At 44.5% G+C, this 27390-nt stretch overlaps 1 protein-coding gene across 1 annotated transcript in view; it reads right to left on the reverse strand.

Annotated features, from left to right (window-relative positions):
• Positions 1–8437: 8437 nt before the first annotated feature.
• The window catches only part of INSRR (insulin receptor related receptor), a 672290-nt gene continuing 653337 nt past the window's right edge, over positions 8438–27390 (reverse strand). Inside the window, exon 22 of the mRNA XM_069604567.1 lies at positions 8438–9839. Coding sequence (XP_069460668.1) covers positions 9500–9839 — 340 coding nt within the window. The 3' untranslated portion in view covers positions 8438–9499. The remainder of the gene's footprint in view (positions 9840–27390) is intronic.

Raw genomic sequence — 27390 nt, forward strand, 5'->3', positions numbered from 1 at the left:
TTGCATTTGGTTTTGGAACCTGTGTTCTGGGGAGAAAGTCAATCATCCTTGCAAGAGAGATTGTGGAAGAAATTGGTTTTTAATGGCCGACTAACTATGGTATAAAAGGACATTTATTCCTTCTCCAAAAAAGACACACAGTGACTGAAATTATCTTGAACATAACTTTGTTGAAACAGAATTGTCATCTGAGTATTCCTGAATGGATTCAGGGGAAGGGAATACAACCCTCATTGCAAGGAGTGCTTGCAAGAAAATTTGAGTTTGAAATACAAAACTGTTTTTGTTAAACTAAACTTTAGCCATAATTTCCTTATAAAACTTTATTGTGAGGGCCAGAGATAATTTGGACACTAGGTCGTTTTTCTTTCATTTTACTTTTCTAGTCAGGGACATCTCTATCCAGTTAGGGAAAGCTAGGCATTTATCAAAGCCCCTTTTTACTTTGAATAAATGGAAAACATTACCTCTGTGTCGGTCTCGCATTTCTGAGCCCTCACACTAGCTAGCCCAATAAAGCACACATGCTTTTCCAAAAATCCATCCTTATGGAGTTGGGGTGGGGGCGGATTTCTGTAGGTCCTTAAAAAAGATTTACAGAATGTAGTCACAGTGGGGCTCCAATTCAAAGGCGACTGGACATTCTGGACAACTGAAGATGCTATGTTTAGTTTACAGCAGGTTTTGGTGGTCTGCCATATTGAAAGATCTAAAATAGCATGTCCTGAGCTGGGGGATAATAGAACAAAAGGATAAATCAGGACTATTCAAAACCATGGAGCATGACATCTCTAGACTTCATGGTGGATTATGCAAAAAATGTGGCTCCGACATCATTTTGGTTATGTTTCACTACATCAAAATATGGCATCTTAAACCCCCTCCAAACCTCTCTCCTCAAGGGCTCATCGGCCTCAAAATCTGCAGCAAGCCAAACAAATCTGTGCATCCCGAAGCGGTCTTAATAAAGCCCAAAATGGAGGATCGCGAGCACAGTCACTCTTACTGGCCGTAAAGAAAGCAAGTCACAAATGAGGGAATTTACACTTTAGCAAGCAACAAAGTATAAAGTGCTTCCAAGACTATAATACACTTGTGCGCAGAGTAAAGTGGTTTTCAATTGTGGACAGTGTAAATTACTTTTCAATTCATAATATATATATGCACAGAACAGATAGACATACAACTGACTGAAATTGGAAAAGTACCAAAGAACAACCCTCAAATAAAATAAAATTGCTTCAGGTGAATGACACTTCCCTCTCCTGGAAATGCAGAATATTGCCCCGCCAATCACTTCCCTGCCTAGCCCGGGTGATCCACCAATATCATGGAAATGCTGGAAGAAATATTTTTAACACTACGCCTCAGTAGTGTGTGGAGCTAGTGAGGGCACTGAACTGAGGAACTCACTGTTGATGCATTATTTAGGCACCCGAGGGCAAAGCAAATTCAATGTTACCTGACCTGCCCGGCGGATTAAGCTCACAACCTTAATGAATATGAAAAATGCATAGCAAAACTTGATGAGCACTATGAATGCAAAGTGAGCATCATTTTAGAGAGATCTACATTTGGAAAAAGGTCTCAGATTGAAGGGTAAACAGTGGAGGCATTTATTACAGCACTGAGGGGTGGCAAGAACTTTGGTCAAACAGATGAGGTTAAGAGACCAGTTTATGCTGGAAAAACCCGAAAAACTGTGGACCAAGGGAGACCCAACACTCGAAGAAGTGCTACGCATAGCGAAAAAAGTACAACACACTAACAAGTGTGCAAGAACACTTAAAACAAAGATTCAACAAGTAAAATTGCATGAAAACAGAAATGCAAGTACCACTGCAGGGATGACAGCAACTATTTCGGGTAACAAGGTCTCAGCCTCAACCACACCTAAAAACAAACAATATGAACAAAATCAGCACAAGCTCAAAGTCCACCACAAAACCTCAGGAAAGGTGTCAGATGCAGAGCAAGTGGACATGTTGCCAATAGTCCCACACGTCCAGCTCTCGATGCTAGGTGCAAGAAATGCAAGAGAAAATGACACCTTTCAAAATGATGTTGCTTTGGCAATATTAACATGGTAGACAATTGGAAGGACAATTCTGAAGCAGTGTTGGTTACTGTTGATCGAGAAGAGGAGGTGGTAGATGGTCCAAGAAATGGTGTCCAATTTAAATCAAAGGAGATGGGTGACAACTTAAGGAACAGGATACAACACAGGTTGACTGCAATTTATCCGCAAACTAATGGGGTAGAAGAACACTTCAACAAAGTAATCAAGGACCAGAGGTCGAAGTGGGCGGAAGCGGTCGGGACCGGTGCTCCCATACTTTTTATTTTTAAGTTTTACAGTTCCTATACTTTTATTTTAAAAAGAAACACTTCTAGAATGGTTTAGTTTTAAAATAAAAGTGGGTGAATGGTGAAGATGGAGGAAGTTGGTGGCACAAATATTCTATCCCTACACTACAACAGGAGTATGACCATTTGAGTTAAGTAGGGGGAGAAAGGTCAACTATAAACCGTGCCCCCCGTCGATGGGAAGAGCAAAGTGGATGTGGGAGAGAGTGCAGCGGGTGATATAAAGAATAAAAGAAGGAGAGACCAATGAGAAACAAATGGCGGTACAATGAGAGGAAGTCAGTTAGAGAAAATAAGATAAAACAAGGCGATTATGTCAGGGTGAAGCTGCCAGGTCCATTAAGGCAAGGTCTCATGAGAATGCTCACCATGTCAAGTTTTAAAGGTTCTGCATAATTCTGAAGATGGAAGGTTTTGGAACATAATAATAAATAATAATTTCACATTTATATAGCGCTACAAACCCTCAGGTATCTGAGCGCTGCTTATTATTACCCACGGTGTGTGGTGCTCATTTATCGACCTCGGAAGGATGGAAGGCCGAGTTTGGCCCCGCCGGGATTCGAACCTGCGTACTCGCTGTGCCACTTGACCGGTTACAGGATGGTAAATGTAATGAGGAATGCAGGCGGCAATAGAGGTGTGAAAGTGTGAATGAGCGAGTAGAGGGGAAAGGGTTTCACAAGCGATCATAATGAACATGGTTTGAAGAATGGTGCCAAGAGACTGCTTAGATTGACAAATAGGCCTGTGAGAGTCAAAGATTGTGTGTTGTATTAAAAGGAGGGAGGTGTGTAGTATTCCAGTATGCACAAAGTTGATGCCCTACAGTAGGGAAGGTTACGGATGTGAAGGCTCTAGAATGTAGGCAAGTGAGTTATAGGGAGCGGCTACTGTGTTGAAAAATGCTTTGCTGCTGGTGGGAATAAGGAAGAGGTCTTAAGAAAAAAAAACTCTTTAAAATGTACCTCAGCTCAACCCCTATTCAATTCAAAACCATGATCACACACCAGAAATACCACAAACTACAGGCCAACATAATTGGCTATAATTTGCCAATGTAACATGCGATAGAATGTATTTCCTAAAATCAGGATGTTTTGAATATTCTCTTTTCATTAGTGAAATGTACATAAATAACTTCTCTCCAAAAATTTGATTTCATTTCTCCATTCTATTTTTCTTCCTTTTTTGCTTATCTTGTCCCTAAGAAAATATGTTTCTTGTATCATGGCTATTTCAACATTATTAATTTCAATTAAAAAGCATCTCGATCCATAATGCATCCTAATCATTATTAAGGACCTTTTCGTCCCCTTTTCACCTTTCATTTATTTTATAAAAAATAATACTTGTTACAAAGTAGGATATATACATCCTTGGATGCTACCTTAAAAATAATTACCAACTAAAAACCTCAAATGGTAACTTCAAAAATGAAAATAGAAATTCCCATTTCTCTCTTTTTTTTACAAATTTCAAGACGGCCCTGAAAAAAGTGGTACGCGATGACGTCATGACGCTCCGCTACGGCACGTTGCGCATGATGTCATCACATTTTGCCACTATATAACGCTCACATCCAGACATAGATGCTGTGCATCCACCTGGTCTGCAGCACCTCAGCGCGTATCACGGCGAGCATCTATAATCCATAGGTAAGTTCTACATCCTTTCAAGGATTTCCTTTCTCTTTTATTCCAAGCCTAAAGAAAACAATTACTGTTTTTGAGAATGTCCGCTTAAATACTGTACTGATTCTCCATGACATAAGTAAAACCAAGAATACCCCCTTTTTAAAAAATAAAACGTTTTCTTCCATCACTCTTCTGGACTAGTTACAACATGGACTAACATTGGACAAAACTTGGTTAATTACCTTTTGAACCAATTGGATTTCCAGTACCACTTTAACCATAAATATTGGATACAACAAGATTTATTTTTTGGAATTAGGGTGAATCAACAACTTTATTTTTACCGTTTTGAAGAGATACAGCTTAATTATTCTCACAACTATGATTTGATAATTATTTGCTATAGCCTCCCCCGGCTGGCCTTAACCTCTACATTAATTTTTTTTTTCGTTTTCTCTCCTTTTCTTTTACTCTTTTTGCCTTAGAATACCCACTGTCCCTCCTGATGAACCGTTGTCACAATCAATGGGGAAACACGTGTTGAGAGGGTCATTTGCTTTACAAGCTACTTGGAAATATCATTCGCTTTGATAGCTACATTGTAAAAATGCATATTCACTGTCTATTTGAACGAAGCGATAAAACCCAAGGTGTGATGTAACACCCAACGGTTCTCTCTACTTTTGTAAACAAATAAAATTGGATTTTTTTTTAGACCAACAACAAGTTTAAATATATCAGTTCTTTAATTGACTTGCCAACAAACGCAAAAATCAGGTTGGTGCATTAGAGTATCTTTCTCATCAATATATATTTCAACGATTAACATGCGTGGCAGCCACACATTTTGGTAAAGTACTTGTGCTTGACAACCATGTTCTCTTTAGACTATTAACTGTGTTTGACCAACATTATTGATTCTACTTTAACCAAGCGCCAAGGGAGAGCTTTGTAGGATGCAATATATTTTTTCATACAGACCAACATGGTTTAAACATTGAACGTACACCAAAAACACGTGGCAAACTTGCAACACCACAAAAGCACACCATAGAGCACCAACTTGTGAGACAGTCCTGTCCCCCCCAGACCCTTTTGCTTGGAGGTGGATTTACAGTCCAATAATGAGCAAATGCCAACAGGGCTCCCCTGCTCTGCCTTGCTCAACCCAAAGACAATAAGTGCTGCACACAGGCACCCAGAGAGGTCTTCATTATATTTTTAACACCCTTCAGTAAAAGAACATTCACAACGGGAAGTACCCAGGAATGGGAACAGGTAAATTGGCAGTTACCATGGCTGTGGCAATTGTTTTCTTAGAATTGTATTAAGTTTTAATAATTGCCATTTTTGGGCGATTAGAAATTGCAGGGATACAGAAGATGCAAGCTATGTGAAGCAATGACCTTGTCATGTATTTTATTTTACTTTGTATCCGTGATAGATCCTTTTGTAGGCTTTCATTCAGGATAGTGAAAATAAGCAAACATGATAGGGGCATTAAATGACCTTTTTGCACATTGGGGGTATTTGGAACGATTTGGCAGGTGAAGTTGGTAATCAGAGAGGACATAAAACATCCGCCAGCCCTTTCTGGTGCGCATTCCGCACCCCCTTAGTTTTCTACAAGCATGCATTATTCATGCCGGCAGCAAACCAATGGATTCCTATTAAATTTGCCTAACTTTTACAACTGGGGAAAGCAGGCTGGCGTTATAGATAGCCATTTCAGAGGCCTCCTACAATGGTACGTTGCGGGAGGCATTTACAATTTTCCAGACACGTAGATGAAATGTGAAATAAAGATTGATTTTTGCCCGGGGCTTTACTGTTTACTTTGCCGCTAAAGGTGAAGATGATTAAAATTGCACAAAGGGGATCTTTTGAACAAACGTGCAAATAAATGGAGGTGGGCCTCTCCACAAAATGTAGGATTCAATTATTTTTTTTAAAACACCATTCTCTTTTAATTTGGTCACGTTGGTTTATCATTTGACTTGGGTCCTTTAAATATAATCTGTATAAAAAATAAAATACATTTAAAAAAGTATTATTTCTGTTCTTCAAACACATTGTACCAAATTGAGTTGGGAAGATACCATGGTCAAGTACCTGAATTTCAGAGTAGGCTAAAATCCAGGCTTCATCACTTCAGTGTATTTTCTGGGAAAATCTTTTAATCTCACTGTGTCAAATCTGTCGAAATTAGGAGTCCTTAGAAGCAAATCAGAATTATTGGGACTCTCTTTTCTTCTAAACTAGTATTGCTTCGTATAGAATAGCGACTATTCATATTCGCCGAACAAAGTACTAGAGGTTTCCAAATGTGTATGGTGCCGCAACTATATTGGTTGCATTTCCAATTGCTGTTGCCCCCTTGCTTTAAACCTGCATTTTAGCAGTCCCTTGCAACCACAACTCAATTAAAAACGTGCCACAAAAATACAGCATTTTGTGCTGATAAATGTCATTTTGTAAGACAAATTCCCCATTCCATGATGCCGCAACATTCTATGACAGGAGTTTGGGGGTGGAGTCTGGCTAGCACAACAAGATGCCATACCCAAAGCCCGTCGCCTGTGGCTTGCTGGGAGATGCTGCTGTGTTCAGGAGGCATTGCTGAAGCACATTCAGACAGACTGAGGGGGCACCATTGCTCAGCCATCACAGGGCACAGGAGTCATCATCCTCTATTCTCTCCATCTCTCCAGTCATGTCGATAAGAATGGGGATGTTGCTAAGTGGGCAGGGATTGGAAGGTGATCAGGGGTAAAAAGTTAAGCTGGAGTGGATGGATTCAAAAGTGGGGAGCAGAAGGGAAGATTGAGGTTTCCACACTAGCTTTCTTGCGTCTCTTTTGCGCTTGATGTTTTTTTGCAGCTTGATTTGCGCAGATATGTTCACTAAAAGGATGTATATTTTCATTGTTAGGGCATGATTCATTGGAATCACCTCTCAGGTCCTGTTCAGGGGTCATCGATATACCGGCAATTTTTCATGCTGTGGAAAAGGCCGCTTTTCTGATGGGCAAGGGGGGAGTGGTTGCAAGAGGAAGAGTAGTGGATGGAAGCACAGAGGGAGGGGGGAGAATGAGCGATGATTAAAAGTAGCATATGGACGAGAAGGGGTGGGATGTTATGGAATATGGAGAGAGTGGGAGCTTATGGAAGAAGAGGGAGCAGATGGTTTTAGAAAGGGGTGAGGGAATGGAATTGAAACGTGGATTTTCCACTTGAATAAATTAAATTGAGTGCTCCAGGGCAAGTCACGGTCAGCAAAACCTGCTGAAGTGACCAGGTTGTTTCCAGCCAGAAAAAAAAACACCTAAACAATTAGAAAAGTAAAACAATTAAATGAATAAACCCCAGCTTAAGTTTTGTCAATGGCGCACTTGTAACAGCTATTATCTCCACCCATCCCAAGTTACGCCTCCACATTCCATCCACCCAGGGCACTCTGTCAGTTTAGCCCTTTGGGCCTTTTGCCTTAAATCTCCTACAGCTCTTGCAGCAAAAAGCCCACAAAGGAAACAAGGCGAGTTGGGCCTTTTTTAGTTCGCAACACTTTTTTTACATAGTTCAAGGCCTTTGACTGGTAAAATTCCCGTTATGAACTTTTAGCATCTCTGCCGACACTCCAGCAATGGCACAGTATTACGGGGCACCAGGCTGCACCCTGCCCGGAACATGTGTGACCCCATGGCATTACTTTAAAGTTAGAGCACCCCTAGTTTGAGCTTGTAGAAAGGCGGGCCAATCTGTATGAGATGAACAAACATCCCCCCCCCACCCGCACGTGGCTGTCTCTAGAAACTAATGAGCACAGCTGCACCTGGATGCAGAGCGCGTGCTTGCAGGACTTCTTTGTGTGGAGCTTGGTGATGGATGCTTGCATCATGTGGATTTCTTTTTTTGTTTTGCGATTCTTCGGGTCCGTTAGGTACATTGCCGGCCACTGCTTCACTGCGAAAAGCACCCTCACAGCACACCAAGACACCAAACCTATGCGCATCATTGCGGCTTCGGCCTCCGAGTCCAGCACACAGGGGCGCGAGATGGCCGGGAAAGCAGACGTCAGAAATGCCCTTAAGAGTCTGAAGACTGCATTATTCCGTCACCTCGCTGCATATTTGCTATATTAGATGTTTCGATTTTTTTTTAAAACTAAAACCATCAAAAGGATTAGCCAAAGCAAAGCACCTTCCTTCCATGAATGGCGCTGTTTTAGACCCATCAATGTTTGAGACACTCACTCTTGATGAGCAGGGAGTGCCCTCAAATCGTACATTTGACATGTGCCCCAAAGGATAAGTGCGTGCTAATTCTGTTGAGGTGTAAAACTATTTCGACATTCTTAGACTCCATCAAAATAGGTATTTGTATAAACCAAAAGTAGGTAAGAAATAACACTGAAAATATATTGCAGAATACACATTTTCCTACTGTCAAATTTTACAACGTTTTCTTTCCTTTATTTGGGATATTGAGGAGTATGTGTTGGTTTCAATGTTTGCACACCTCAAGCTTTTTACATAGTGCAATACAGCCAATCAATAAAGGAGCATTAACAATGGACACCAGAAACTGGAAAGGAATTCCAATAAAGCCCATCAGTGGATTCAGAAAATGTAAAATTGTACAAGATGTCACGGTCTCAAAATGGCCTTCCAAGGAGTAGAACTGGACCTGGCGGTTTCATGTGGAGCCGCAAGTCAGTTAATCTGTACCGCAACACAACACCTGCATGGATACCCTCAGACCTCCTGAAAGGAGGATCTCTGCCTCGCTTGGAGAGCGTGAAGAACGTCGGTCAGTACCGGAGTCTGTTCACTCGCACCTCCCACCGCTTGTATTCCTGCATTGTAGGTCACAATCACCACTGTGCGTGTAACCAATTTAGGACCTCTCTGCTCCCAAGAAAATCAAACTAACTGCGATTGTATCCAGTCAACTGGCAAAAGAACAATTCAGTAGAAATTAGTCTTTGCCAAAATAGCACCCATTCTCTCTTTCCAATCAGTTAAAAAGCTCTCCTGGTCCATTAACAATGAAATGGGCTTTCCACATGTCCACTGTCCATGAACAAATTACTCAACCCTTATCTATAAAAAAAAAAGCAACACAACTCGGCGTCCGTTTTTATAAAAAAAAAGGCATTCTTGCATGTAGGGCAATTCCTTTTACACCCAACACTGAGACGGAGGAGTAGCACGACTTCTTCGATGATGTAGTTTCTCAGCACAACAGACAGCCACTCACTATCGAGTCAGTCTCCAGAAGAGCTTGCTTTTCAGTTATTTGTACAGGAACAGTTCAGGTTAAGTCCATGGCCATACCAGTAGCTGAAAGCAATTTGTAGTGTTGCTGATGTCCCACTGTGTACTATGCCACCACAGCGAATATGGGCAGAGACTCCTTCGCCAAACTCAGATTTTTTTTCTTTAAAAAAAAATTAAAAACCATTTAAAATAATTTGGCAAGAGGTTAAAGAGTCCTTCAGAGATTGGTTTTTCCATTCATGTGAGAGAAGTTCCTGTCCATAATAGGCGAGGATTGGGACGCTGCACGGACACCAAGATCACCATTCTCCGCAACGGGGGTGACACGAAAGCGGGAAAAGTATGCAGAGGAAGGCTCCGACAAGAGGGTGCGCTGAACGTGGTCTGCCTCTGCATCAGACAGCTCGGCGGACTCGCGCCTCTTGGTGTTTCGGCTGTAGAAGAAAGAGACCTGTCGGAAGCTGTAGTGCATCTCTTCCTGGATGCTCTCTACGACCTGGATGAAGGTTGGACGCTGCTTTGGGTTCTGCTGCCAGCACCAGCGCATCAGCTCGTGGCTATGGAAAAAAAAAAGAAAAGGAGATGCCTGATGTTAACAAGTGTGTGCGGTCTTATAAAAGCGCCGATGATGGTTCTATGAATCACTGAGTTAGATAAAACACAACTGCACTCAGATCATAGGTCTGGGGAGAAAGTGCACCACACCCACACATTACCGTAAGCATATGTACTGTTGCAGAGATCATTTTGTCTCATTGTTTAATAAGATCATTCGTATAGATTCGTTGTACATTTAAGGGACAGGAATTACAGTTTCATCAGTGGTTCACCCAAAGTAAATGTCAATTCCAAGCGCTCCAGAAGCTTTGCCACACCTGATCCTTTGGAGGATTAAGCCACCAAAGATGCGAGCAAGCTTCTTCCAAGGACATCAACAAAGATGAGACTCCAGAGAGTTGGCAAAAGTGGAACAGGAATACTTGCGGTCCTGAACGTATCTGGGTCGGCAAAGGCTTCAGCATCCCTGGAGCTTACCTCTACTGAGGCGAGCAGGTCACTCTCTGAATGGATAAATACGACTTGAACTTAAGAGTATACATAGGCTTGCATTACATTAGGTGGATTTGCATCTTTCAGCCTCCATACTTAAAATATAAGAATCCAGAGTACTAAACTACACGTGTCTGTCATTCTTCAAACATGTTGGGAGATATTTGGAAAAGCAATTTAAAAAGTAAATTGAACTTCACCAAATTAGAAAATTAACTCAAACTACCCCAATAACAGCAAAGGATATTAAGACATCTTTGAATGCGTCTTTCTGGAAAACATTGTTAAGTCTAGGCAACATCTTTGTCATTCGCTCTAATATGCCCATTGTCTTCTGTGTCCATCAATCTGTTTTGTTTCGGATGTATGCATCCCTGATCTCTCACTGTGACACATTAACTTCCCTGATACCAGTGATCCAGGGGTGAACATTACTTTCTAAACCATCAATCAGCCCCACACCTCTAATACACCAGCAGGGATCCGGACAGATTGGACTAACAAGCAAATTATAAACCTTGTCCAATTTTGATAACGTGGACGGAACGACAGGCTCATCTCCGAAAAGTAATGGATTATTGGTTAGTTGCAACACAGCGAAAATACAATTATGACCTAATGATAAAAGAGACTGTCCAGTCAAGGTTGTGAAGGAGACTCAAACGTGGCCCTCGTTGCACATATCACTCATCTCTGCGGCAGAGAAATGAGAGGTGTGCATCGTTCCGGAGGCCTCCTACCCCCATCATTGATGTATCACAGGTGTGGGAAGCGCTATTCACTCAGGCAACCGTTCAGACCATACTCGGATGAAAGTATTGAAGAGCTACAGTTGTCATCAATTGAACAAGTTGACTAACTTCGAAGAACGCCAATGTCACGACTGACATGAAGCACAGACATCCCTGCACAAAGTTATGCAGACATTTAGCTTTATTGCTGATAGCCACGTAGAATCAATCAAGTATTTGTATTACGCACCATCACCAAAGGCATCATGGCGCAGCACAGTTAATGGAATGGAGACATCAATTTAGGTAAATAGATGGATTTTGGGTTTGCGCTTGAACAGCTCAAAGTATTCAGTATGCCGTAAGGCTACCGGAAGAATCTGCCAGAGTTTTGGATGAGGAGTGGAGGAAGCTCTACCTCCTACTGTTTCTTTACGGTATCTGGGCACCTTCAGTAAAGCTGCATCTGTAGATCCAAGCAGGCGGCCCAGGCAATAGCGTTGTAATTTGTCCTGGATAGTCAGGCAGCCCTTCCCATTCGAGGCTTGATGAATAATGCACAGAGCCTTCAACTGGACTTGTGCAGACATAGATAACCAATGCAGAGATTGAAGAGCTGCTGCAGCATGGTGGCCATACAGAAAACCACTGACCAAACTGCTTTGTTCTGCAGAACCTGCAAACGATGAATTAGATAAGCAGGCTGAGCAAGATAGATGGCATTGCAGTAATCAAAACTGCCATTAAGGCAGGATGCAGCCACTGGAGCATGAAGGTCCTCAGGACTGAAAATAAATACTATTAAGCTGTTTCAGTTTAAGGAAGTCTAGTCCACAAACTGCACTGATCTGGCTCTCCATAGCTAAGTAGATGATATTTTAACACCCAGGTTCCAGACTACCCTCGCTGAAACTGGCAACAGTCCCAGTGATGGTGGCCAGAAGTCTAGCATCCAGCTCTCAGAGGCCGTGGGGGGAACAATGATCAAAAGACAGAATAAGTGTGGTCAGGGGATGCATGTACACATTGAAGAGCAGGGGGGACAGAGCGGAGCCCTGAGGAAACCCTCAGGTCGCATCTACTAGTAGAGACCTAAAAGGTGGGAGTGACACCATTTGTGATCGAGAGGTCAAAAAAGCACGCCCGACATTCCTCTATGCAGTAATCTATATCGGAGGATGGCATCAAAGACAGCCAACAGGTCCAATAAACAAGACCTGCTGTGCCACCCTGATCATGGTGAGATCATCCCATACCGTCACCAGGACCAACTGTCCCCATAAGAGGGCAAAAGGACATTTGACATGGGTCCAGAACACTGTCCGTCCTGAAAGGATCTTAGCAGGGGGTAACAACGGCCTCCATAACCTTCATTAGGAAGGGAAGCAATGAGATTAGGCGGTAATTGGAAAAAACAGACATCCAGAGATGGTTTCTTCAATAGAGGAATCAACAAAGCCTACTTCAGCACAGCTGGAATCTGTCCAAAGGCGATTGAGGAATGAATGGCTTCCGAGATAGCCTCAGACAAGTGCAAAGGAATATCATCGAGAGGTGATGCAGATTTCAGCCCTGTCACCACACGAATGATATCTAGGACATTGGTATACTCAAAAAGGAAAAAGGATTGGGTTGCCACGCTATTCAATAGCGGATGCATGGGGAGAGCCCTAGGCAGAGTGCTCATAGGATTGCTCACTGTAACATTCGAGATATCGTCCCAAATTGTTTCGATTTTGTTCACAAAAAAAGCTTGACAGATTTTTGCACAATGCCTGTGAGCTAGATACAGCCGGGGTAATGCTGGGATTGAAAAGCTCTTTCACCATCTGAAAATGTTTTGGGGTAGATTAACTGCAGATTGAATGGAGTCCAATTTGGCCGCTTGAAGAGCCTTATGCTACGAGGCACGTAGATTTTTAAACTCTTTTGCAGATTCAGATTGTAGTGCCTTCTCCACTTGCGCTCAGCTTGGTGAACCGACAGGCGAAATAGACGTAGCTTCACGGAAAAACCAAGGAGCTGTTGGACATATTGGCTTAGAGGTCCACTGAAATGGGGCTAAGTCATTAGCCACTCCAGTGAAAGCAGTGGTAAGTCTGACGATGGCAGATGGCACAAGACAGGAGTCACCTTCCGTCTCTGATAGAAAAACATTTTAGTAGTCAGACTGATGGGCTCAGCTCTCTTCCAGTTCCTTTGATAAACTTTAGTGGGGCTGTAACTCTGTTCGAAATGTACAGCTGCCTCCTAGTTTTTGAAAGGAACCACATGGATAGTCTGACCATGTTGGAGGGCATGGCTAGCTGACATGGAGTAGGTCGGCTTCCACCTACAGCTCCTGCCTGATCCACAATTGATCCGTCCTAGAAGTACAGGTAATGAGATTGCACACTCTGGCAGCTGGGAGCCCCAAAGCCGTGGATGCTAAGCAGGACCGGGAACCAAGATGGCACCCGCCGGAGTGTAGTACGACGATCGGAAACCCAGATTGCAAATTCAGATCTGCGGACCACCGCCAAGTTTAAATCCCCCTCTGCAGTCCTTGGAGAGGTGACCTTGATGAGGCACAGACCGGAGCAGAGCGCCAGCAACGCCGACTTAATTCGGGAAGAAACGAGGTGAGAGAGTGGAATCTTCCGCCTCACTTACCTAGAGGTGAAAGTGCAGCCCCAGCAAGACAATGCAACAGTTCCCAGTTAGAGGAGTGTACGTCCGACTCACCACACGCTGGTGGTGCGTGGCAGCAAGCCCGAATGAGGTGCCCAAAGTGCTGAAACTCAGCCTAGCGAGAGACTTCCATTCACACGCGACGGCGTATGAATAACAAATACAGAGGCATGGCTGGCACAAACCACACAGCACCAGCCACCACCTCAAAACCACAATACCCGCATCCACTGAAATGGATCCGAGGACTAGACCTCCCGCCGCAGTTGTACTCCGGGTCAGAAGCCTGGCAGTCACCCAAGGAATGGATAAGGCCCCTCACACAGCCAAGACAAGGACGAGTACATACCCCTGCAGCAAAACACATACATAGCAAGCCGGCCCCTATTACACGCTACTTCCTCGAATAACCATGCAAGGCAGTGCAGAAATATTGGGTCCAGGATTGCGAAAGCTCTGGGCTCTCACAAAACATAGCAGCAACTTGCACTGCTTGGCCAAGGACTGGAGTGTCTTGCATACTTGGGCTTGCAAATCCAACTGCTCCTGTTGCAGGAGATCATCGCCACCGCTTGCACCCTGGTAGACACCCCCAGAAGACAGTGCACTCCCACAGGACAGTGAACCACTTGCTGCAACTACGGGTCTCAGCCCCCAACAGTATATAAAAAGGTGATTGTGTGTGGGGATTACTAAAAAGTGCTTGTACTGAAGGAAAGCTAAACCACGTAGGAAATTGAGGGTGTCATACACCAATAGCAAGAGGAAACCAGTGCGCTCAAACGTGAGCCCAGAAGCAATATTACATACCTAACACCCTGGAAACTTTGGCCAAGTGCTACAACAATCCAAGCAAGGAGCCCGATTCCTCCACATCATAAATGCCTCCTAAGGCGCTTAAAACAAGAGGGAGCCAGACAACCACGGACAACTTCACTAAATGCCTATCTCAAACGCCCACAGATAATGTGGAGCCAACACATGCACAGACAAGGACATAATAGGTTCAGAGTAAAATTCTTCTGGCTATAGCAGAATTAAAAGCGTCCCTGGAGGCCAAAATTGATGCGGTTCTGGTGGATGTCAGGCTCTTGTGCCAGGATGTCAGGACCCTGGCCGAAAGAACCACCAACATCGAAAAGCAGCTCAGCAAAAACCCCATAGAGATCCAGTAGACAAATACAGACATTCATGTACTAATACAAAAGGTTCAAATATTGGAAGACAGAGCGGAGGAGGCGGAAGGGCGGGCCCGCAGGAATAACATCAGAATCCTAGGCCTGTCACAAGGCAAGGAGGGAGCAGACCCCACATCTTATGCGTAGAACATGTTCCTACAGGAAATTGGACCAGGAAACCTCACTCAGGGCTTTACAGTAGAGTGAGCGCACAGAGCCCCGACCAGGAGAGCACCCCCAGGAGCCGCACCAAGACCAATAATAGCAAAAATACTAAACTACAAAGATCAAGAAAAGATCTTTTCCTTCTCGAGAACGGGTGATATATTACAAAGAGCATCAGCGCGCCTTGCAGTATATCCGGGCTACACGATACAGGTGCAGAAAAGCAGAGCACAGTTCGCATCCGCAAAAGAGACTCAGGAAAGCAGGCCTGAAGTACATGCTGATATACCCAGCCCGCCTGAAAATCCTGCATAAAAATCATCATTTTTCGAGCTCCCTGAAGAAGCACACTTATGGATGGATACAGAGGGTGTGCCGCGTCGGGAATTGAAGTCCGCGTTGAGAAAGGCATCTGATAGCAGCCAAACTTCAGCATACACGAGAGGGGTCTTGACCTGGGTAACACCCTCAGTGCCCCACAGAATAACCCAAACAAAAAAGCATGACAAAGGTAGGATGGTACTCATATATGGGTTCTTGGAAAACGTGGAGGTTTGCATAATCATCACTTACGCCCTTAATAATAACAGCATCATTCCTCCAAGCTCTTTACCCCAGACTAAGCCCTTTCAGAAATAGCACCTTGATTTGGGGAGGCGATTTCAATTGCACACTAAACAAGTTACTAGATAGATCAGATAGTAAATTTACGAGACCAGCTCCCCCGGCGAGGGCCCTACATACACTTCTGGATTCGTTCAATCTGGTGGATTTCTGGAGATCTCTCCACCCAGATACTAGGCACTATTCACACTTTGTGGCGCCCCCTCCCCCAAGATGTCCAATCTAGATGAGTAATGATTGCACTGAGGCAGGATACAAGGGTAGAGTCCTTTCGGACCATGCCCTGCTCCTTGGCAACACCTCCCCCTTCCCAGACCTTCAAGCGCTACATGGAAACTGAGGAGCGAAGCACTGCAAGATGTTATATTTAAGGATCGTATCAAAGAGAATATCACTGCATGTTTCACACAGAATGCAGGGAGTGTACCTGCCGCAGGGACTTTGTGGGAAGTGTTCAAGGTGGTCATTTGGGGTAAGGCGATCGCCAACTCAGGGGGCATCCAAGTAGCAACTAGTAAGAAACTTGCTGCTGCAGAATTTATTTTTAGAAAACATAGAACAGAATTCCACAAACCACCAAGCCATTATATTAAAAAGGGACTGCACTAAAGCAAAAATGCTTAGACTGCTGGGACAGACCAGGGAAACACAATTACTCCAGATATGTAGAGAAACAGCACACAGAAGGGGATAAACCCAGCAGGTTTAGCTATACAAGAGGGATGTCAATGGGGAACCAATATACACCATCCACAATGCTTCAGGTGCCATGTGCAATACCCAGGTGGGGATTAATGCGGCCTTCCACACATTTTATAGCTCCTTTTACCAGGAAAACAACTACACCCCACTAGCAGACATTGAGGAAGCAATAGATCAAATCAACCATCACAGGATTGCAGATCTTACAGACCATTATCTATGTTGAATCAAGATAGTAAAATTCCTAGAGCCCTTTTAGCAAATAGGTTTAAAAAAGTCATTAACACACTAATACACCCCGATCAGACAGGCTGAGTCCCAGGTAGAAATATTGCCTGGAATCTACAACATTTACATCATGTTATAGACAGTACCAGAACCTCAGACTCGCACTGTATGGTAGCTGCTGTAGACGCCATAAAATCATTCGACTCCATAAGGTGGCAATGGCTTCACGCTACGCTAGAGAGATACGGCATCGGACAAATATACATGAAATGGGTAAAATTAATATACACAGAGACACTCGCCAGAGTCAAAACTGGCAGACTTCTCAGAACCCATGCAATTAGCTAAAAGCACCAGACAAGGCTGCCCGCTACCGCCGTTGCTTTACATTCTGGCCGTAGAACAGACTGCGATGTATTTGAGGCACAAATACAATGATGCAGGCATAAACATAAGAGGCACATGTCACCTAATATCTATGTACGCGGACGACACATTACTGTACGTACAAAAACTAGAGGACAACCTCCAGCCCATATTGGATGTCCTGTCGCAGTTTACAACACCATCGGGAATTGAAGTCTGCGTTGAGAAATCATGCATGTTCCTGCTAGCAAAGCTAGCTAAAGCACAGCAAGATAGACTGCCGGTACTGGCGCTACAGTGGAAACTACGTACGTTCAAGTACCTAGGGATTAAAATATACCACAATCCCAGAGTGAAATACGAAGCGAACACTCTTAAAGCTTTGGAAAATATACAAAACTATGACATTCTGGACAAAACTACCCCTCTCAATGATGGGGGGGGGGGCGGCCCCATTAGGTTACTCCATTTCTTTAAAAATATCCCGTACAATATACCAAAAGCTTTCTTCAAAATGTTAGACGATCTGTGTAGAGGCTACCTATGGCTACACAAAAGGTGTAGAATATCATTGACGACCATCCAGAGACAACATGCAGATGGTGGAATTAGAAGACCGCACTACGAATTACATTTCCTAGCAAGACAACTACAATTTGTGGCAGGCTGGCTAATGGACAACCCCACTTTAGAGGCCTAACTGCTCCAACCAATGATACTGCATTATCACCTGAAAGAAATATTGTGGATCAACTTACCCCGAACTAGCTCTTTCCCACACTTGGCAACATTGGGCACACAGCCCTGGAACAGAGTGTGCAAGTTAGTCAAAATCACAAATACATTCACCACCCAAATACCCCTGGTGACGGTAGCCCTGGACAGGCCCCAGACCAGACTGAACATACACACACATTGGGAAACACGCAGTGTTGCTACAATAGGTGACTTGATTCAACACACCTCCTCCATACCCTTCCAGGAGCTTAGAGACAATACAGGCTTACACCTAGGTCAGTACATAACATACCACATGATCACTCGAGCCATAGCACGTAAATGGCCAACTTATAGTGAAGTAAACACAAGCTCGGCAATAGACCCATATGTATGACGTGGCAGAGAATTGACAGGTACCATCTAGAATATATACATCATTCCTGACTGTAGGGTTTTCTTTTGGGTTGGCTATTGGAGACAAATGGGAGAAGGAACTGAGCGCCCCCGTCACAGACTCTTGGTGGTTTAAAGTACTCAGTTATCACAAGAGGGTGTCCAGAAACACTAAGCTGCAACTCATTCAACTATTCATAACACAGAGCATATATGACACTCCTAAGAATCTCGATTTCCTGGAGCCTCCGTACAGGGCTACCCCACATGCTGCGACAGAGGCGGGTATGTCACACATGTTTTTGTCATGCCCGAGCATAAGGGGCTACTGGGAAGAAATCGCAACCAAAATGAATAGAGGTGGGCTGTTGTTAGATATTACATCCCCTGCTGCAGGATTATTGGGACTTTTACACGGCCAAGAAACACACGCTATATGCACAAGATTAAAGACCCAACATATATTGTAGCCAAACGCAGAATAGCCATGTCTTGGAAATCGCTGACAAGCCCTAGACTAGACGACTGGTGGCGAGATCAACACGAATGGGCCTGTAGCCGAACCGGTAGTATGGCAATGGGAAGAACATGCAGAACAGACCGAGACAAACAAGGATATACTGTGCTCGAACACATTGACACAAACCTTATTTGCTCCAGAGATCTCAGACTCTGCACCGGCAAGCCCACAGATGTTGGCACCTTCATACACCTTAGCTCGCTAGCACCCCACGATTAAAATACGCAACTTCATAGACTAGAAAGCATAGGCAAACACAGTTGGGGTGGGGAGGGAGGGCAGAGGGGTTTGTGTTTCGGTTAAAATTGTTTAACTAGAATTAGTACCCGGTGAGAGTCAAGCAGAATCTAACACATTCTGATTGGCTAACACCGGGTCATTTCCCGGCCAAGAAGCCCTCGATTCTCGGCTGGCATTCCAGCCGCTCTGTCCATGGCAGGGGGCATGTTAGCACCTCAGCCAATGAGGAGGCTTGAAGCAGGGCCACACGGCTGGAGGCTGCCATCGTCCACTGCCGGGGGTTCAGGTATGTTCTTTTATTTAAATGTATTTTTTTTTTATTTATTTCCCCCCCAACCCCACTTACCTTCTTTTCATTTGTCTTTCGGGAGCGAACGCGCTGGGAACACATCTGTTCCCAGCACGTCTGCTCCCGATGGCCGCCATGGAAAGGGAAAACGGACTCAGTTTTCCCTTTCCGGCAGCCATTTTCTGTGTCATTTTTTTTTCCTGTCCCTGTTTCGGGCCAGAAAAAAAAGCTTTTAGTACCCCGGTCTTGGGACGGGGTACTAATAGCAATATGCCCCTTGCGGCAGGTCTACATCTAAGGCTTTGTCCTTTCCTTAAGTTGCTTCACTAGAATGCCTATGCAATCGCGATTATTGGCACAGCCAGGCACTTCGTTTGTAATTAGAAGCATGTCAAAAACCAATAAAGTTGCTTCCAAAAAGAAAAAGATGGTCTGCCCATGTTAAGGGATGACTAGGGAAGACACAGATTGCTGAGGTGCAAAAATAAGGTCCCGCGTATGGCCTTTCAGATGGCTAGAGCTGAGTACCTGTTCCAATAGTAAATTACTCATGCCATCTAAAAAGGAGCTAACCCCAGAATCTGCCGCTGCCCAGATATTCAGGTCCCCTAGCACACGGATTATTATGATGACACACTATCTCTCTTCACTCTTACATGGCATCGGAGGAATAGGAGTCCTTCCAGCACTGCAGGAGCAGTGCATAGCCCCTGGGAGTGAAGCTGGAGCTTCCTCCCACACAGAGGTAGGCCCGTGGGCTTGATCTACCTTCATTCTGCAAGCTGCTTTTTTTGGCAGAAATAGCACGTACGTATGCGCTCCGTCTCATCTTCATTGAAGAATTATCTTGCCAGAATTCTGCCCCACGTTCTTCAGCGCCATTTTCAAATATTTACCGTGATCCTATAATAAGATTCTCGTGGCCGCCATTCCAGGATGGCCACCCTTCGGTCGCAGGTACTCTGCATCCCCTGCTTGGGTCCTCCCAGGCTGCTGGTGCCTCATCATTGGTCGCTTGTGCATTGAATTAGGCCACTCATCAGCTGGCAGGCGTAAGCCGGCCTGCAGCACGAAGGCCGGCACAAAGGTGAACCTCCTGTCCTAGCCTGTCCCGACCTTCCCAGCCGTCAGCCAGGACCCCTGTCCGTTTGCTCTGGGTCTTCCTTCGCCTTCACAGCTACGCGCCCAAGGTACATTATAAACTGTGTCAGTCACGTGCTCTCCTGTATGCTGCACATGCCAACCCTAAATGTACTCTGACTTTGTTCCCTGCCGATTGTCGCTCACTACCTGCGCTTTGCCTAACAGTATCCCGTAACCACGTCCAAGTCCTGCGGTTAGCAGCACTGTCTTTCCATATGTCTATGTTGAGCTAAACTATGTACCATTGACGCTACTGTCTCCTCCTTATGGCACTATATGTCAAGTCCTTTCCTCACATGCGTGATGCCTCTCCTTGCCTGTAGCCGTTTATGCTAATTGCCACCTAGCATAGTATGCCTCTGTACTCATTGATTTGGTTAAAACGCTCTCCAAGTCCTTTTTGTTGTCACTGCATGTTTTAGCTGTTAGATTTACCCAACCAGCTATTGACTACACGGCAGCCAACCCCTCCATTCCGCTCAACGTGGTACCTACATGTCAATTCTTCCTATCTGTTGTAGGTCTGGCAGCATTTTGACTGTCTCTTTCCTAATTAGCAATTGACTAATCTGATAAAATGCACTGTACCTCTGACATCCACCCACACAGCAGCCCCTTCATTGTGACATTACTACCAACCCATACTACATCTCACCACACACCTACTGCTCACCCTCTGGGTCCTGACCTGGTTATCATACACCTCACACACATCTGCCACCACCACTTCTCAGTACCACCACTCTCTCCCTCTCACTACCGGTATAACAATGCTGCATCTAATGCCTCCCTCCCTATTACTATCCCCCAAGCCCTACTTAAATGCGTCGGCCCTTTGGCTACAACATTTTGCAACCACACCCAATCAACCCTGCCCCAAGCCCAGTAGAAACTTTAGGTTAGGCGCTCACCTTTGCCGCTTACTCCTCAACCAAACTCAGACACTCAACAGTTTAGTTTCACCACCCTGACACCACACTGTGCTGCAGACCAGCAGTGAGAGATTCAACACAAAACCCCACCTCACCTTCTCTCAGGCACGCACCATCGCCAACAGTCCCTTATTGCCTCATACCGCCTCTCCACTAACTGCCAAACAGACCACACTAAACCATACCAGCCAACCTTGTGCAACCTTCACCGGAAACCAGAGATTAGCTTCTAGATGTCACCATTTGTCCTATTGCCAGAACCACCTCTCCTTTGACAAAACACCAGCACCTAACAATAACAAAGTCACTGCGCCATCTCCTAACAAAAATGATTCAGCCCCCCTGGCACCCAGCATTGCCAAAGACACCAAGATCATCACAGGCGCACTCATCAATGCTCGCTCCATCCCTGCCCATGCCTTAGACATTAACGATTTCATCTTGGCTGAAAACTTAGACTTTTTAGCTATCACAGAAACTTGGCTACATGCGGCATCAGGCCCTGCTTTGACCTTGGCTATCCCAGACAACTATTCCATTATTAGGTGTGATAGGGATACCAATCAAACCAAGGGAGGAGGATTAGCCTTCATATTCAAGAGCTCTCTTGAACTCAGACCTATCACCAGTCTTCGCATCCCCTCAGCTGAACTACTCACTATTAAATTACCCATCCCACCTAATCACACTGCCACAGTGCATCTCATCTATAGGCCCCCGGGTCCCATAGCCTCGTTCGCTGAAGACATCTCTTCTATCTTAGCCACCAGTACGAAGCCCAACTCACAAATTCTACTACTCAACGATTTCAATCTAGGTTACCAAGATATGAATGATACCAAAGCCGTTGACCTGGCCAGCACTCTAACCGATTTCGGCCTCACCCAACACATCAGTGAGCCCACCCACATTAAGGGTCGCACTCTGGACTGGGTCGCTGATATTAACTGCTCGCTTAACTTGATATCCGTGACTCCTTGCTCCTGGTCCGATCCTCATAAGATAATTTTCGCTATTAATTCCAACCCACCCACAGCTAAACCTAGCCTCTCACCACCCATCCACACACGTAATAAGAAGGATAGCACGGTAGAGAAACTTCTCCCACTTATCCTCCCTCTACTGGACACAGCTACAACTACATGCTCTGACCCCACTGTCCTAGTAGATACCTATAACCATGCTATGTTGGAAGCCCTTAACACCATTGCGCCACTCAAACTGCGCAAACAAAAACCTCGCCCCCACCTTTATACCTGGTTCACCCCACATCTACATGACCTGCGTAAAGAGACAAGAAAAGCTGAGGCACATTGGAAAAGCTCACCATCTCTAGTTAATATAAATAACCTAACCACTGCCTCCTCTACCTACAAAGAAGCCATACTAGCCGCAAAAATAGACATATACAACAAACAGATAGTACAGGCTCAATCAAACACAAAGGAACTCTAAGATGCTTAAGGAACTAGAGTCTCCAGTAGCTCCCCTTGGAACATGCACCCCTGACACTGCCTGGTGTACCAACATCCAAAAGGCACTTTTAGAAAAAATAGCCTTACTTCAAGCCAAAATCGACAACAAAAGAAGCCACCTATCTGATGCGACAGGTAACCCCCCGTCGTACAACATCCCCACGCCTAAACATTTCTTCAAGCCTTTTAGATTCGCACCTCTCTCCATCAAGGAAGTCAAAACAATTATTAGGAAGCTCAAGCCTTCCAATTGCCAAGGGGACTCCTGCCCCGCCGTCGTCATAAAGGAGGCTGCACATGACCTTGCACCCTTCATCACCACCTTCATAAATGCTTCTTTTAAATCTGGTACCGTACCTAATAACCTCAAGGATGCGTGGGTTATCCCACTTATCAAAAACCCCACTCTTGACCCGAGTAACCCATCCAATTACAGGCCCATCACCACGGTGCCTTACCTTCTTAAAATCCTGGACCGGGCGGCCCATCTTCAAATTCAGGATTACCTTGAAAAAAATAACCTACTTGGTCTCAGACAATCAGGCTTCCGACCCAGACATGGGACGGAGACAGCCTTGATCGACTTAAAAATACAAATTGAGGATCTGAAAGATAAGGGTAAGCAGGCACTTCTGCTTCTCCTTGATCTCTCAGCAGCTTTTGATTTGATCGATCATCAAATCCTCTGCCACCACCTTAAGATAGCTGGCCACTTCTCGGATGCAGCCACATCTTCGATTAGTTCCTTCCTGGCTAACAGAAACATGAGGGTCTTTTCACCCTCGTCAGCAGCTGAACCAGCACACGTCCCCTGTGGAGTCCCACAGGGATCCTGCGTGTCGCCCACATTGTACAATGTGTTTGTAAAACCGCTCTTTGATATACTTGACTATCTGGGTGTCTCCTACGCCAACTATACGGACAACACCCAAATACTCGCCTCATCACAGGAGACCATGCAACCGATTCACAAGCACTCAATGCAGTCTACACAGTCATCCAGGCCTGGATGGCACATCATGGGCTCTGCCTTAATGATGAAAAAACAGAGTTACTCATCCTAGGCTCCCCCATCAAACTCACCAAACTGGACCCTGAATACAAATCCTTTACCATTGACGGGAACATTATCAAAGTATCCAATGTCACAAAAACTCTCAGCATCTACCTAGATTCTACTCTGTCCCTCAACAGACAAAACAATGCCGTTGTCTCAGCCTCATCATACACCTGCAAACTCATCACCGCCTGCAGACCCTTCCTGACATCTGACAACTGCACGATCCTTGCCAGAACTCTCATCTTATCCAAAATACTTACTGCAATGCCCTCTACCTAAGGACTAGCCAAAGAAACCTGGACACGCTACACGTCACTCAGAACAATGCCATCAGGGCTGCACTTAACATACCCAGGAGATCACACATCTCTGACACAAGACGTAACCTTCACTGGCTACCTGTCGCACTTTGCATATCTCTCAAAACTCTCGTTCTAACACACAAGGGCCAGAACAACCTGGCCCCTGCCTACCTTTCCACCCGCTTCTTGCGACACACTGCTACCAGACCCCTGAGGTCTGCCCATGTACACACACTGTCTATTCCTCACTACAAGCTTCAGACAGCCGGAGGATCTAGTTTCCCAGTCCTCGCAACTAAACTATGGCACTCCCTACCCAATACTATCAGAACAGAGCCTTCCGTTCACTCCTTTAAAAATAAAAACAAACTTTGGCTTCACGAACTTGATGCATCTGCCCCTTCGCCCCTAACCACACGGGCCTCCCATGGGAAGATGTAACATGTGGACTCCTGCTGTAGTATACCTAACTAGCAGAATCTTCTTTGTAACTACTTTCTTTTTTACATTACTATTGTAGTTTGAACTTCTCATATGTTTTTATTGTCTGTACCACTATGTTCACTTTCCTCAGATGGAAAGTCGCTTTTTTTTAATGCCTAAAAACTTGTAACCCTGTGTAACCAATTGTTTCAAATCATGCGCCCAGATGCCCCAGGGCAAGGTGCGCACTCCAAATAAACAAAATATAAATACAAACTCGGAAAAGCAATTAAGAAAACGTTTTTCAAAAAACAGCAAATTAAAGGAAGGGACAGGGGCAATAAACCAAGAGAAAATGGGAAACAACAGAAGTATTCATGATAATCCTCGCTAACATGCATTGGGTCTCTGCATCTAAGGACACAGGCAGTAGGGAGCAAGTGTACATTGTCCTGTATATCAAGGCTAACCCACCGCCTGGATGCAGAGTCCCTATCTACATGCAACAAAGCATAACCAGTAGGCAAAACATGGGCTATATCCGGGAGAGTCAGAAAGCCATGTTGCTGTCACAAATCTAAAATCTGGTGGTTTTCAATAAAAGTGCACATTTCCCATTTGTGTGCAGCGAATGAGCGTGCATTAATTAAGCAGGCTAGTCGCTGCCTCTCTGACAAACTGACCGGGGGCGGGGAATTGTGTCTCAACCGATCCCGCAAGGAAAATCATTTTATCAGGTGTCAGAGAAAGCATAAAAGAACACGTCATACTCTTACCAGCAGCTTGAGGCACCCAGAGCACGGACTCTGCGTGGACGAGCACAGACAGGCCGGATTTTGGACTGACTTCGGGCTGCAATCGTTCACTGCTCTCCCAGTGTCGCCGGTTTTAGTTCTGCCCATCATATTGCAGAGACCAATCCCCCGCTTGAGATGGGAGGTGAAAGGGAAAAAATACTTCGCACCAGATGAACGTGCATACGTGTAGGAAACCAAAGACAGCTGGGAGTATAGTGCTGGTACGAGCCTCCAGCCTTCCCCCCCGACCCCCTAGGTCCAGTGACACTTGGCAGCGTGGATGTGGTTACAAGGATATGAAAACTAAAGAAGTAGCAAAGAAAAATTAAGAATTAAAATGATGCATGTACGTTTTGTTAAATAAATGGTGAAAAACGAAGGCGTCCAGCCACCCATCTAACGCGAGTGTGCATAAAAGGAAAAGCAGCATAAAAAAACAATGTGGAAATGAAATAAAAACCCATACTCTGCATGTGTGAAACCGCTCTGGTAGAATATGCTTATAACTCACACAGGGGACCCACACACATATAGCCGGTCCGATAGCACAGCGACTAGAGCGCTCGCTTTGACATCTGTGCAGAGCATGCTGACGCAGGTTCGAATCCCGGCAGGGCCAAACTCAGCCTTTCATCCTTCCGAGGTCGATAAATGAGCACCACACACAGTGGGTAATAAGCAGTGCTCAGATACCTGAGGGTTTGTAGCGCTATATAAATGCTAAATTATTATTATTATTATTATTATTATTATAGCCTTTTGCTACGCGGAAACCACAAGACGCATAAGAATACATATGAACTGCTTGCTGATGCTTAACTGCAACCAACATGGACAGCCATGCGAATAAAGATGGAAGCCATAGGGACATTGGAGTGAATGGGAAAAGCAAACTCAAGCACACAGAGAAACACAGACAGGCTGATTCCGCTAAAGCATGGAGACCCGGCTTCCAGCGTGGACACCGTGCAAAGCTCGCTAAGGAGACAGAAGGAAGGTTTCAAGTTAACACAGGGGAACACAAACCGAAAATCCTCATAATTGCAACCAAGAGACATCAATTTAGTGGTCTTCACACACATGATCTGGACCTACAAGAATGTCTATTCATTCGAGCCAGACTGAGGGGTCTGTTCCCATTGAACCCAAGGCAGGAGGATACAAAAGTATCACAGGTTCAAAGCCGAATCTTCTGTCTCAGGGCAAATGAGATCGGAGATGGTAATTTATTGGGAACATGCAGCACCTTTGGGGTCGGTCCCACTACCTTGAATAGTTACACTTGGCCTGGTAAATGTCTAAAGCTCCAAAGCTGAGAAGATCCTTTCTGCCATATCTCTAATCACCTTCAATGCCAAGCTTACACTATGTTGCATAAGAGAATCACCTTCAGCTAACCTGCAAAATATGTATTTGTAATACAGAGGTGGTCTCAGGAGGAGCCATCACATATGGCTTACCCAATGATTGCACTAACCCAATACAAATTATATATATATTCAATGAACAAAACTTTGTTAAAGGGACGTTATGGTTAAGTTGCACTAATAAAAACCTTTGAAATTCACTGAAAAAAACTTTGTTAAACGGACATTATGGTTCCAAGTAAAACGGAAAAAGCACTGAAATTCGCCAGTTATGGTAAGCTAAGCAACCATAACTCGTGCCACCACCGTGCACTGCTAAGGCGAACACCCGGGACATCAAAGATGACATCACAAATGTCATTGATGACATCACTGATAACATCACATGTGAAATACATTTTGATGAAGAGTCCCTACAAGGAGATGTGTTTATATTGTTGGTAACAAGATGTCAGGGGTGATCGGTATACCTATCACAAACTACTTAATCTATTAAAGAGTGTACTCATCTAATATTGTATTGGAGTGTTGTTGTTAATACAGAAACCTAATTATATATAAACATAGGCAACGACTGCAACATGCACCATAGAAGTACACTATTTATAATGTTGTAATTTTGGATAGTACAGTAATGAATGCTACTGTATCAGAGTTTTGGGTAATGTTCAACATGTAATAACTAGTTAACAATTCAAGACTTACAGCACTTGTGCTGGTACAAACAATACAT

The sequence above is a fragment of the Ambystoma mexicanum genome, chromosome 1p, assembly GCF_040938575.1.
Source record: "Ambystoma mexicanum isolate Mex_15411 chromosome 1p, UKY_AmexF1_1, whole genome shotgun sequence".
Taxonomy (NCBI): Eukaryota; Metazoa; Chordata; class Amphibia; order Caudata; family Ambystomatidae; genus Ambystoma; species Ambystoma mexicanum.